Source organism: Astatotilapia calliptera, chromosome 19 (assembly GCF_964374335.1).
Source record: "Astatotilapia calliptera chromosome 19, fAstCal68.1, whole genome shotgun sequence".
Classification (NCBI taxonomy): domain Eukaryota; kingdom Metazoa; phylum Chordata; class Actinopteri; order Cichliformes; family Cichlidae; genus Astatotilapia; species Astatotilapia calliptera.
Window position 1 is genome coordinate 22,600,042 of NC_137440.1, and position 13,285 is coordinate 22,613,326.

The 13,285-nt window shown below is 39.1% G+C and overlaps 1 protein-coding gene across 1 annotated transcript; it reads left to right on the forward strand.

Moving 5' to 3' along the window:
- The first annotated feature begins 8,395 nt into the window (after positions 1-8,395).
- On the forward strand, positions 8,396-10,828 carry nkx2.1 (NK2 homeobox 1). Its single transcript, XM_026152335.2, has 2 exons — positions 8,396-8,950; positions 9,561-10,828. The coding sequence occupies exons 1-2, from the start codon at positions 8,584-8,586 to the stop codon at positions 10,235-10,237; spliced, it is 1,044 nt and encodes a 347-aa protein (XP_026008120.1). The 5' UTR covers positions 8,396-8,583; the 3' UTR covers positions 10,238-10,828.
- Positions 10,829-13,285: the final 2,457 nt, after the last annotated feature.

The following is a 13,285-nucleotide window of genomic DNA, read 5'->3' on the forward strand; positions in this document are numbered from 1 at the left end:
TCGTCACTGTCACCTGGCCCTTTGTCCGCATCACTGGGGCCACCTTGTATCACATATGGAGGGGACTGGCCGAACCCCTCAGCTCGCTGCATCTCTCCTTAAATGCTCTTTTTGTTTGGGTGTCTCTCTGTGAATGGACCATTGTCCCTCATCCAAAAGGGACCGAGACAAAATCTTTAGTGTTTCAATTCCCGTGATGTTTAATCAGTCCCTGCGACAAATTTATGAGGTTTAACTGCACAATGGTGTTTTAAAGCATCTTGGGGTTTAAGGGTGACAAAGACAGGCTTTTTAGAGGTTGCCATTGGTTTTTTAAGTTGGTCAGAAGAATTGCCTGAAAAGGATGGGCAGGCTAATACATGCCCATCCTATAGTTTTACTCACTGGCCTGCACTGGGGCCCCTCCAGGAAAGTTATAAGGAGCTATAAGGTCCATGCTAAGGCCACATGGAGGAGTTTTAAATTGTTGTAAAGATGCTCACCAAATATTGCCACCTTTTCAAACTGTTTTTTAAAAATGTAAAATCTTATATTTATTTGTAGAGAAAACATTAAGACCAAACATTTTAACCCCAAACCGGCCTTTACGGTTATTTTGTCAGATGTTATTTTGTTTGCTTTCTATACTACAAACCTACAAATCAAAGTCAAAAAGCTGGACTGGCCATCGGGCATACTGGGCAATTGCCCGGTGGGCCTATGATGATTTTTCATTTTTATGGGCCGATGTTTTTTGTTTGAAAGGTGGTGGACTGGCCAACTGGTCATGATCGACTCTGGCCTGGGCAAATTACAGCCAATGAGGTCGAACTTTAAAGTTCCGTATTGAGATGAAAATGAATGCCATTAGAATTTATTTAGCATTTCTTTCTAGTATCAGCTGATGTTTGCTGGAGCCACAGCTGTAAAAGCTGCTGGTCATGATATCGGTTTGGATATGTGGTGAGAGGGAAACATGAAGATGAAACCAGGGGATGTCCTTACTGAATCATCAGAGCTGAACAGGTGATGTAGAAACATGTTTACCTTTTAGGTGACATGAATGAGTTGACGGGAAGTTATGAACTGTTTCTGAGAGACAAATAACACCAGGATCCTTTTCTAAGTAGCTGACAGCTGGTAACTGTGCAGGGGCGGATCTAGCAAAGCTTTGCCAGGGGGCCAGGTAGGGCATTAACAGGGAAAGGGGGTCACAATGAAATACCTTTCTTTCTTATTCTCATTTAAAATGTCTAGCTTTTAATAAATGATTATCTGAATCTTACAACCAAAATGTTAATCTTAAATGTATAAAAATCCATTATTGTATATAGTAACTATTAAATCTAATATACATCCTAAGCCATAGTACTTGTTCCTTTGGGAAGGTATCATCTGTGCAATCTGCAATTCTGTTGAAGAATGGTAAATGGTAAATGGCCTGTATTTATATAGCGCTTTACTAGTCCCTAAAGACCCCAAAGCGCTTTTACATATCCAGTCATCCACCCATTCACGCACACATTCACACACTGGTGATGGCAGCTACATTGTAGCCACAGCCACCCTGGGGCACACTGACAGAGACGAGGCTGCCGGACACTGGCGCCACCGGGCCCTCTGACCACCACCAGTAGGCAACGGGTGAAGTGTCTTGCCCAAGGACACAACGACCGAGACTGTCCAAGCCGGGGCTCGAACCGGCAACCTTCCGATTACAAGGAAAACTCCCAACTCTTGAGCCACGATCGATGTTGAATCTATTTAATTATTGTAAAAAAAAGAAAAAAAGAAGAAAGAACCAAAAAAAAGGTGTCTGTGCATTTGTTTTACACATGCATTAAATTAAAGTCTATTACGTCGATTAAGCATCATGAAGCGGAGGGTGCGGGGTGGTTCCCTTATTTTGTTGTTTAATATTTCTGCTAAATACTGTTTAAAATACCAGAATCGGGAGGATGTCGTAAGTTTAAGTTTATTAGATCGATACATATATACCAACAAGACAGTGTACATCACTGTTTTCATTCAAAGGCTTTATGGCTTTTCCTATAATACCCGGTGGGCTCAAAATTCCCAGGCTGATTTTTTGTCCCAGTCCTGCTCTGCCTCCACACAAAACTCATAAGTTAGTTTCACTGTTGCTCCTCTTCTGGTTTGTTGTGTTCTTCATGCAAGAATATATTGACTTCTGAGTTTGCTTTGCTGTAGCTTAGCTGTTTTGTTTTTTAGAATGGAGTAACATCAAGGTTTAGCAGTCAGCCCTCCCAGGGGTCTCAGTGTTTTGCCCCTAGCTTTTCAGCATGCCTTTACCTCTGAGTGGGGCACCATCTTCTAATGTGCTTTGTTCACCCCTTTGAGCAAAAAAACAATTTGAGCAGATATAGATGTAAAGCTTTTCTCACTCAACACTACATAAAGTGAGAAAAGCATTACATCGGCATGTCCACTATGTTTAAATCCTTTTACATCTGAAAGACTAATGTGAAGTTATATTTTAAGCAGGAGTAAAATAAGTAAATGAAAAAGAGAGCATTAGCTTATTTCTACAGTGGCTATCACCTCCTGGTTTGCACTTAGCTGACTGGGGTTTTTCTGTGTGGAGTCTACATTTTTATCTGGTGCCTGCATGGGATCTCTCTGGGTACTCCAGCCTCCCCCCTCAGTCCTAAAAATGCAGGCTAGACTGATGTAGCCTATATCCTGGGTGTACCTCACCCTTCTCCCAGTGACAGCAGGGATAGGCTCTAGCTGTTATTGCTACAACCAATGACAAATATAAATAATTGCAGTCAAAGCTGAAAAAGTCCCTAAAGATTATTGATATTAGCATATCGATAATGTTCCTCTTACTTTATAATGAAAGACTTTTGGTTAAACGGTAAATGAAACATTTGATAATCACGTTATCAGCTATGATAAAAATACAGTCATGTTTAGTCCTGAAACATGCGAGATGGCATGGATTACAGAAATTCAATAATAACTAAGATATATCCTGATTTAAATCAATAAACCAGATCAGCGATCATTTAATTGTAATAAACTGGATAACACATCAGTACCTCAGAATTTAATGGTATTTGAGGCTGAGAAGTTTTTGAGATGCTTATCTGTAAGAATACTGTATTCAAAAGATACTCAAGTCCAATATAAAGTAGAAGTAAAGGAATATCCTCTTAATCCTCCCAGTATCAAAATTAATACAGAAGATTTATTATTACTTTATTATTACACCTTTAGTCATTTTAATGTTCAGTGTAACTAACTCACAGATTATAAGTATAGTATTTTTTTCTCTGAAGTAGAAAGGTGAAGTCCAATAACATGACTCAAGTGAAGTAGTGCTACATTTAAGTACTTAAAGAAATGTGAATGTAGTTTTACAGCTAATATGATCTGATGATGATACTCGTAATGTTGGAAATAAGAATGGATTAGTAGGTGCATCAAATACTGGGTCCTCAGGTGGGAACGACCCTTCTTTGATCCTTTGTTGATAAGCTCAGGACATAAGAGGGTTCAGTTGCTCTTCATGGTATTCACAGTGCACCTTCCTCAGTTCCACATGCCACCATTTTCGCCTTTGCGTTCAGTCCAGATTGTATCTAATGGCAAGGATTTGATTGCTTGTTGGAGGAAGTAACTCAACAAACAGATGTGGCAACAACACTTCTACACTGAAAATATTGGTCTTTCAGGTTTTGAGGGTCATGACCAACCTCACTTTGTTGCATTTAAATTCTGCTGGGAGACATGAGATCCCTTATTGCAGTTTGCTATACCCACTGTGAGAATTTGGGTATTGTGTAATGATCTGACTTTCCAGCACTTTTTCATAGGTGATTTAATACTAAACCAAAACTACCGCAGTTTGAGTTCTTTTCTAACATATACAGAAAAACTAATTGTATTATTTTTGACCTGTTCAAACTACTCAGTTTCCTTATACTTTCATGTTTCTCTTGATGTTCACCATGATGTTTTTGTACTTCAGTCAGAGTCTGTGTATCACATTAGACATTTTACAGTTTTATACTCCATACTGCACATTTAAAAAATCGACTGACTGATATAGGTTAGTGTGGCATATTTAAAAAAAAAAAAAAAAAAAAAAAAAAAAATATATATATATATATATATATATATATATATATGTATATATATATATATATATATATATATATATATATATATATATATATATATATATATATATATATATATATATATATATGTATATATATATATATGTATATATATATATATATGTGTATATATATATATATATATATGTATACACACACACATACATATATATGTATATATATGTATGTGTGTGTGTGTGTGTGTGTGTGTGTGTGTGTGTGTGTGTGTGTGTTTCTGTGGAAAGGCCAAAGAGTGAAAATATTTAGTTTAAATTTGAAAAGCTTTAGCGTTATATTACCCCCTCCTTGGGTAAAAGAGAAAATACACACAAATATGGCATGGGGTCATTCAATACATGTCACCATAGAGCAAGACAAACAAAAAGAAACTAAAATAAATACATCTATCAATAAATTACTCATGTCCAAATGCAGATAGAGCTTCCTTAAGTTTTGCAAGTTTACACTGCATAATAATGTCTTTAGGGCTAAACAGCTCCCGTTGTCTTGTATTCATTTGGTCTCAACCTAAAATATACAGGCAGATATTTCTGTCTGTGCGACTTAAAATCCCATTCCATCCCATAAAGCACCTTTAAAAACAACAACAGGGCTGACCAAAGTTCTGTACAATAACACAAAACTTAAAAGACAAACACAGGCCAGAAGGTCTAGAAATGTAAAAACTTAGAAGTTAAACAATAAAGGAATAAATCAAAAAGTAACATAAGATCCAATAAAAGAACTACATTCAGATAAATAATGATAACCTGAAAAGCTTCAATATATGAAATGTCTTCATTGCCCTACACCTCTACACCCATACAGATATAAGACTGTCTGATCAAATAACTGTTAGTGACTTTCAACAGATAATCCCAAAAAGTCTAGTTTTAGTTAAAACACTAAAGAGCTTTCCTAGCTTGCCCCACTTGTGAATTTGTGTAATGGCATTATTTTTCATAACATTCATGTGGCGAGAATTATCATGTCCTCAAAATGAATCTGTGGGTATTTATCAATAAATAAAGCATCAACCTCCAGATGGCGCAAGAACACACGGTATCATTTCGGAAACCCTCTCACTCCCGTCATGAAAGAAATGCACTAAAGGGTGATTTTCGTTGCTTGGATGGAGAGAGCCTCTGGACCGCTAGGGGTCGTGCTTCACTGGAAAAACACTGGTTTCACTTTTTGGAACTCAACTACTACGTTACTTTGAAGCTGCTGATTGGGTGCAGCAGTATGTCTGCCCCTAGTGGCATCATATTGGCTTCGTCTCGTGACGTCATGTTTCAGCATTTCCTCATAGGCTGTGTGACAGGGTCCAACAACACCTCTCATTTGAACCAAGTGGATTTTTCAACGTCTACAAAATAAATCTCAAAAATTCAGAATGACGTGAGCTGATTGGATAAATTATGAGGTGGGGAAATAAAGGGTTATTACTAATTAGTGACCTCCTGTAGTTCACAGTTGAAGCTGAAACAAGGAAATGACTCACGAGGTCGTCAGGACTTTCACGTGAAATGATGAAGCACACACATGCAGCCCACTTTTTCTCTCTGTTTTTTCTTCTATCCTTCTATTTTAGGCTGTTTACGGGTACAAGGTGAATGAGATGTAGCTTAGTCAAGAAAACAAAAGTTGGAGTTTCGAAAGAAAAGAGTATTCAGGCAAGCCAAAGGCTGCAGGAGCAATAGCAGGTAGTTGCTGCACCTCTAATCTGACCACTTTGATAAAGCCAGCGTCAGCAGGGTTAGTGTTTTGGCACAAGAACACTGTTGACATTTAACAAAGATAACTTTGTAAAGTGGCCTGAACGCTATGCTGGTTTTGAATACAAATTACACTAATTTAATAACATGGTATTTATTATTTGTCGTATTATTTCAAGAGAGATAGATTTATTTTATGTATACTTGATAAATTGATGAAAACGCGAGTGTGGATGTTTTTGGAAATTAATTTGCAAAGTTCAGTATTTTTATATAACATTTAAACGTGGTACATTTGTTATTTTCCTGCTGCTCTGGATATCTTTTAATGTAAAAGAAATTAAGGGTTTAATTGATATTAACAACAGCAAGCAACTTCCGTTTTACTTTTTATCGTCCGCATTTTATTTTTCAAGGTCTGTAGTTGCTCTGTTGAGTATATCATGCACCAATCAGTTCATAACTAACAACATGAAGCCTCAGTAACAAAGGCTCGGTAGCCTCATACCCGCCACTTCAAAGTGTCCTCATTATTGTGAGGAATTAGTCGGAACATTTGAACTAATTGCCACTAATTGGCCGTAATAACTGTGTGCCAGAACAAGAAAAAAGTACTGATTTAGATGATTAAGAATGTCTTGCGAAATTCCGTAATTAAGGAATGCATAAGCAAGATTTACCTTGGATGCAGAAAGATGCTGTAATTTTAATTGCCTGCGATTATGCACCCGCACCGCGGCTATCATCCGAACAATTTATTGCAGCTGTAACATTTAGTCTTGGACTATAAGACAATATTGCTTCATTAAAGATTGGATTGGGTTGTTTTGGAATAGAATGGATTGAATTGTTTTGATATGTATATTGTGGGGACTCCTTATATTGGACTAGTGGGCTGTAAATAGAGCGCAGATTATCCTGCAAGGACATGCAGGCAGCCGTGAAATATTCACAAGCCAGGAAAATAGCAGAACTGGTGATTCCCGTGACAAACTGGCAGTGATCTGTATGCCACTGCAGGCTACACACTCACGGCGCTGACCCTAGCTCCCGTTTGGCAGGTCTTTGCCTTTACTGCGCCATTCTTACTATGACAAACAAGCAAATATTATATCATGTAATTAAAAAAAAACAAAAAACATTTAGAATCACAGCGGAGTGAAGGAGATCACAGCGCAACGGCCAAGCGGGGTTGCCACCAGAAGACGCTGTGTTTCCTTAATTCCTGTAGGTGAGATGGTTTGAGTCTGCAGGCGCAGACTTCTGCGGCATCTGGCACCTGACGTTAGACCGCCCCACAAGACCTCTACATTATCAGCTGTTTTATCTGTTTAATGTGTGCACAGGCTCAAGGCATCACAGACTGTGTAAGTAGAAGTTACTGCATCGATTTTAATTCGCCTATTTGTTTTGTTCGGTGTAATTTTATAAATTCTTGGGATTTGTAACCTATACGTAAGATATTGATTTATAGCTAAAATAATCCTAAATAATAATAATAATAATAATAATGATAATGATAGTAACTATATATATATATATATCTCCCAAGAATATATATATATATATATATATATATATAAATATATATATATATATATATATATATATATATATATATCCCAAGAATATATATATATTGTATATATATTGTTTGTGAAGAGGAGAATTCCACCTAAAAGTGAACTCAGAGGCACCACAGGGCTTTTAAAAAATATTTTCTCATACAAACATACAAAATTTTACAAATGAGATATGATTGGGTTAAACGGTAATGCCTCCTTGAGCATTAAGGCAAGATGCTACTGAGGGCTATACCTGGCGTTGTGCTGCAGGAGAGTAGCTATTTGAACGCCGTTAACTTCGCATGAGCGCCTCTCCTACTCCAGACTCAATTTTTTTCACTGGGTCTCTTAGACGAGTGTGTGCATCTGAATTTAGGTAATGCGCTCCTTGCGTCCAATGATATCAAAAGGAAAAAAAGAAAAAAAACGAGGGGGGTTAATCATTTACGCAGCCACTTAACACGCGGATGTGTATTTATTTACTTATCAGTATCAGTCATTTTCCCTCCGCGCAAGTGCACTTTTGCATGTCTGAGTACGATAAGGCATAACACAAACAATCCTGCAATCACTGGAGGCCTCTCATGGCCATTAAAAGTCAGTAGTTCAACTGAGGAGTGGTTCTCCAACTCTCAAGTCCATATAGGCCTCCTTTCATCAAGAGGCCCTCGTAAACATCACTACAGTTAATAAAGTGTATTGTGGTCACTGCAATCTCAAGGTGCAGCCACGTGTTCATCAGCAACATCAACAAGTCCCAAACTCCACACATGCAGCAGCTGCAGCGTGCTCGGACACCGCTTGCAGTCTCGGGGATGAACATTTATGATCATGCACGGTGCTTATGTTATTGTTAGTGGGAGGGGAGCACATGTCTTGTAAATGAAATTACGCTCGACGAAAGGAGGCTAGAGCTGTTTTGTATTGTTGGCGATGCCCCGCCTCTGATGGTAGCCTTAAACCTGGCACCCAGCTAAAACAAACCAAAGCCAGCACCGAGCTCCCACTCAATCCAATTAAGGCGGACTTGAGGCGCTCTCTTACGTGTTCATCTACCAGGATCGACGTTGAGACAACAGGAAGCAGAGGGGCTTTGGCCAAAAAAAAAAAAAAAAAAAGGCAGAAGGAGAGATTGCCTTGCCTTCTAATTTCTCCCTCTCCAGCCCCAGAACAATGTCGATGAGCCCTAAGCATACGACTCCTTTTTCTGTTTCCGATATCTTGAGTCCCCTTGAGGAGAGCTATAAGAAAGTAAGTATGGAGAATAACAACTTGGGGGCACCTCTCACTTCTTACCGGCAGCCGCAAGTCTCACAGGCGGCGATGCAGCAGCACCACATGGGCCATAATGGGACTGTGTCTGCGGCTTACCACATGACTGCGGCAGGTGTTTCTCAGCTGTCACACACGGCCATGGGGGGCTACTGTAACGGCAACCTGGGCAACATGGGCGACCTGCCGTCTTACCAAGACGGCATGAGGGGCAGCGCCACGGCAACCGGCTGGTACGGAGCCAACCCAGATCCGCGTTTTTCCACCAGTGAGTATCCTGCACCTGTTCTTTGACTCCAGCTTGGAGTTATCACAGTCCGCATTGAGCTGAAATCCATATTTTTGCGGATGTTTCGTGGTGCTGTGTTTTAGGAGTTGCAGTACAGTTTTTATAATCTTTACGTTTTTCGGCACAAAATTGGCATTTTTCAAGTTTCGGTACTTTAGATGTTTCCAGTAAGGAGGGGCAGAAATCGCGCAAATATTCAAGTTTTTAATCCACAGATTTCAACATTTGTAAAGATTCTCACGACAGAAAAATAATGGAACAGTTTTCCTTCAGGGCTTTCACACTCATCCAGCAGTAACAGCTTTTCTGTCATTTATGAGCGGCTCCTTAAATTTGGTCGATGTAGTTTATGAACACGCTTTCACTTTGACACTTTTGAGTTTTAGGTGTTGTAAATAAAGGTGTCTGCTTCTTTGAGACCCGTGAAGATTTATAAAAAGCTGATAATTGAGTAACATTGTTGATTTTTGCATCTGCAAATGATATTTGTCCATACTAAATTTTCTCTCCATATAAATGTCTCTATGTAACACGAGAATATAACTTTAAAAAAAATTTGAATTTAATTACAATTATTTTCCCCCCTCAGTTTCCCGCTTCATGGGCTCATCATCCGGGATGAACATGGGCAGCATGGGCAGTCTCAGTTCCCTGGCAGACGTGGGTAAAGGCATGGGCTCTCTGTCAACCACACCGAGGAGAAAGAGGCGAGTGCTGTTCTCCCAGGCGCAGGTGTACGAGCTGGAGCGACGCTTCAAGCAGCAGAAATACCTGTCGGCGCCGGAGAGGGAACACCTGGCAAGTATGATCCACCTCACCCCGACCCAGGTGAAAATCTGGTTCCAGAATCACCGGTATAAAATGAAGAGGCAGGCAAAAGACAAAGCCTCCCAGCAGCAGATGCAGCAGGAGAGCGGCTCCTGCCAACAACAGCAGCAGCAGTCACCTCGGAGAGTAGCTGTGCCGGTGCTGGTAAAGGATGGGAAGCCGTGCCAAGGCAGCGGCCACACGCCCACATCCTCCGCTCAGACGCACCACCAGCAAGGGGGCAATGTCATGATTATGTCTAACAACACGTCCGGCCTCGGCCAGCATCAGAGCCAGCAGGTGGGAAGCACAGGTCACTCTCCAGACTTGGCGCAGCACTCCTCCAGTCCGCCCTCACTTCAGAGCCAAGTGGCCGGCCTCTCCCACCTCAACTCCCCCGCCGCAGAGTACGGCTCGGCCTTGCAGTGTTCAGCCCTGTTATACGGCAGGACATGGTGACAAGAGGCGCCGGCTATGATTTAAATCTAATTTTAAAAAAGAAAAGACATTTTTATGTTAATGCTCGGCAAGTTTCACTGTAAATGTGCGCACTTGAACAAGAACCGAGTGAAACCGACGCAGCTCTTCTTGAATTTTTTCTCCTCCCCATTTCGAAAGGAAGTGTGACTCTTGTGGAAGAATCACTTGTTCACAAACTGCGGATGTAAAAGTCTTGGGATTTATTTATGTAAATTATATTGACACAAAGGAAGAATCAGCAGTCAAATAGGCCCCATAGTTGGGATAACTAAACCCGAAACAGAGACGCAGATAGACTGCAGGACTGCTGGGTGCTCTTAAATTTCCCTCCTCAGACACAAATGTGATGACTCTGATTCATAATAGAATTTAATGTAAGCCGTAGATCTAGCTTGTATATTTCAGTAAAAGGTTTGAATTTTAGCTATTTGTTGTACAAAGTTTTTGACGCTATTGCCGGTTTGTTGTCGTTTCACTGGTATTTGTACGTTTTATTTCTTTGTAACTTATAGATATTTGACTTACAGCAAAACAGTCCTATTAATAAATTATGGAACCCAAACAGTTAAACTTTGTTGTGAAATTAAATAATTATTTAGGTAAAGACAACAAAACAGCAGGGTTATTATTATTATTATTATTATTATTATTATTATTATTATTATTATTATTATTATTAGTTTTTTGCAGATAAAATGCAAGAAAGAACAAGCAACTAGAAGTTTTCAAAATATGTTCAGATTTGTCAGAACGTGGGAAAAAATAACTAAATGCCGCATTAGTTCTGACATGACAGTAAATACTGGGGCCTATTTCACCCCCCAGCCCCTGTTTTTTCTCCTGCTAAATCACATACCTCGCAGGCTTATCGTTTCATGGCTGCAACTCACACAAGCATGCCCTGCAGAGCAAACTGAGCCTTTTATGTGCTTTTTTCTTTTCTCTTTCTGTATGTGTGTTTTCTCTCGGCGTGAGTCAGAAAGGTAAGGTACCTCGACTCCCAACATCAAACACAAACGCTGCTCAGAGGGCAGCTTATCGATGAAATCCCTCGCCAAACAGCGCCGTATTCTTCTCAAAAGAGTCGTGAGGTGAACTGTTGGCGCGGGGCTATCAGATGGTTCATCAATAATCAATCCGGGAATTGAAAGGAAACAGGCTGTTTGTGTCGGGCATTAAAAACAAACCTGCCTCCACACAGATATTTATATATGTTAAATATTAGACTGTAGATTTTTTTTTTTAACCCTGTGGGATGTTTGACACTTGGAGATATCTTTATTTTCAAAATAAAGAACTCAAGCTGTAATTTATTTCCCTTTAGTTGTAGGGTTCGGTAAATAAAAGGTATAATAATCATTAGAGACTATTCTCCTGCCACCTAACAGAGATATAGGTCTTAAACAGTAAACAATGTGGTAGCTAAGCGGCGGGGTTAATGATGGGCGATTTTCGGTTATGGCTTGACCAGGGTAAGTTGTTTTCAAATCAGCGCTGTCATGTGTCATAAAGCTATAATTTTAGAGTCTTTCAGACAGGATACGTAATGAAAATAATTTATCTTTAAAGCTTTTTTTTTAATCCTCCAGCTTCTTGGCTTCTACTGGCTTTCATTTCTGATGCTGCCTGAAATAAGTGAGGATTTAAAGCATACACTTTAATAAAACTTCTCTGGATGTTTATCCGTTGTCTTGAGATAATTGATCTTTACTCCACATGATCCAACCAAAGTAATTTTTCCTTCCATTTGCCTATCTGACTTTTCCGGTCCTGCTGCACTTTTAATTCCTGAAATTTTATTAATTATATGGAAACTTCTTTATTTCTAGACCGGAATGTACTCAACTATTCACATACTACTGTTTTTCAAAGTCACCCAGCTTTATTTGACGCCCGAGGTGACCATTATGTTTTGGGGGTTTTTTGTTTTGTATTTTTTAATATTCTCTATTTTTTCTGATACTTACCGTATGCATCGGTGGCCAAAGTACATGCGGCTCATATAGTACAGTTAGAAGCCTTAGTCCACAACTGGACCACAAGTTGTTTATATGACTTTTGCATAAGTCCCATTTTAGCACAAATTCTGCAAAACACTCAGAGAACTGGGGCTCAGCAGTGCTTTTTGCTTAATGGGGGCTAATGTTAATACAAATACAAGAACATTAACTGATTTTCTACAACTTTGTATTTAAAATCCAAAAGCATATTCAGTCAGTATTATCGTATAAAAAATGTGATGTTCAAAAAAATTAGGCACTAAACTCACGTCCGTCTCCTTTCCAAGCACGCAGTAGGTCTTTCCCTTGAAGCCAGAGAAAGATACAGTTTAAGGGCACCAGGCAGCCCCTAGAAAAGCAATTTTAGAGACTTTAAGTGAAATCTTACCAGCATCAGAAACTATCTTCTATTAGGTATTTTGCAGAGCAGGTTTTGTTCGGGAGAGAAGTGAGAACTTTGGGATTACATTAACATGTCTTTGGCGCGGTGTGTGGTCTTTGTGTGCAGCTTGTAGCTGTTGAGAATGACTTGTTGGAAACGTGTGTGCTCTCATCGCTCTCTTTTGTAGAAACCCACAGTGCAACTTCTCAAGTCTTCCTGCCTTTATTGTGGGCTGTCTTCACGAACCCCAAGCAATTAGTCTCTAATCTCAAGGTAATCATATTTGAGTTAGTGACTAGCTGCTGAATTTCATTCACCCAGGGACCCAGTGTATCAGTAGTACGTAGTCAATACTCAATTTAAAGTTGAGGAGGACAAAATGTATAAAATGTGTATATATATATATATATATATATATATATATATATATATATATACATATATATATATATATATATATATATATATACATATATATATATAGCTTCAGAAATGAAATAAAAGCAGGGGCTGGGGTCTCTTTAACTTTTATTTTAATTTTCCCTCAAAATGTATAAATTGTGGATTTCTTTTCAGAGCACATTAAGCATTTTATTAGATTCTTTTTATTAAACCCAACAAATATCGACATCGCGGTAAAGAGAC

What these genes read in the sequence shown, in the direction of transcription:
- nkx2.1 (XM_026152335.2), top strand. Translation starts at nt 8,584, where the DNA reads ATGTCGATGAGCCCTAAGCATACGACTCCTTTTTCTGTTTCCGATATC. An exon ending in AGATCCGCGTTTTTCCACCA is followed by an intron (nt 8,951 to 9,560) that starts GTGAGTATCCTG and finishes TTCCCCCCTCAG; the next exon opens with TTTCCCGCTTCATGGGCTCA.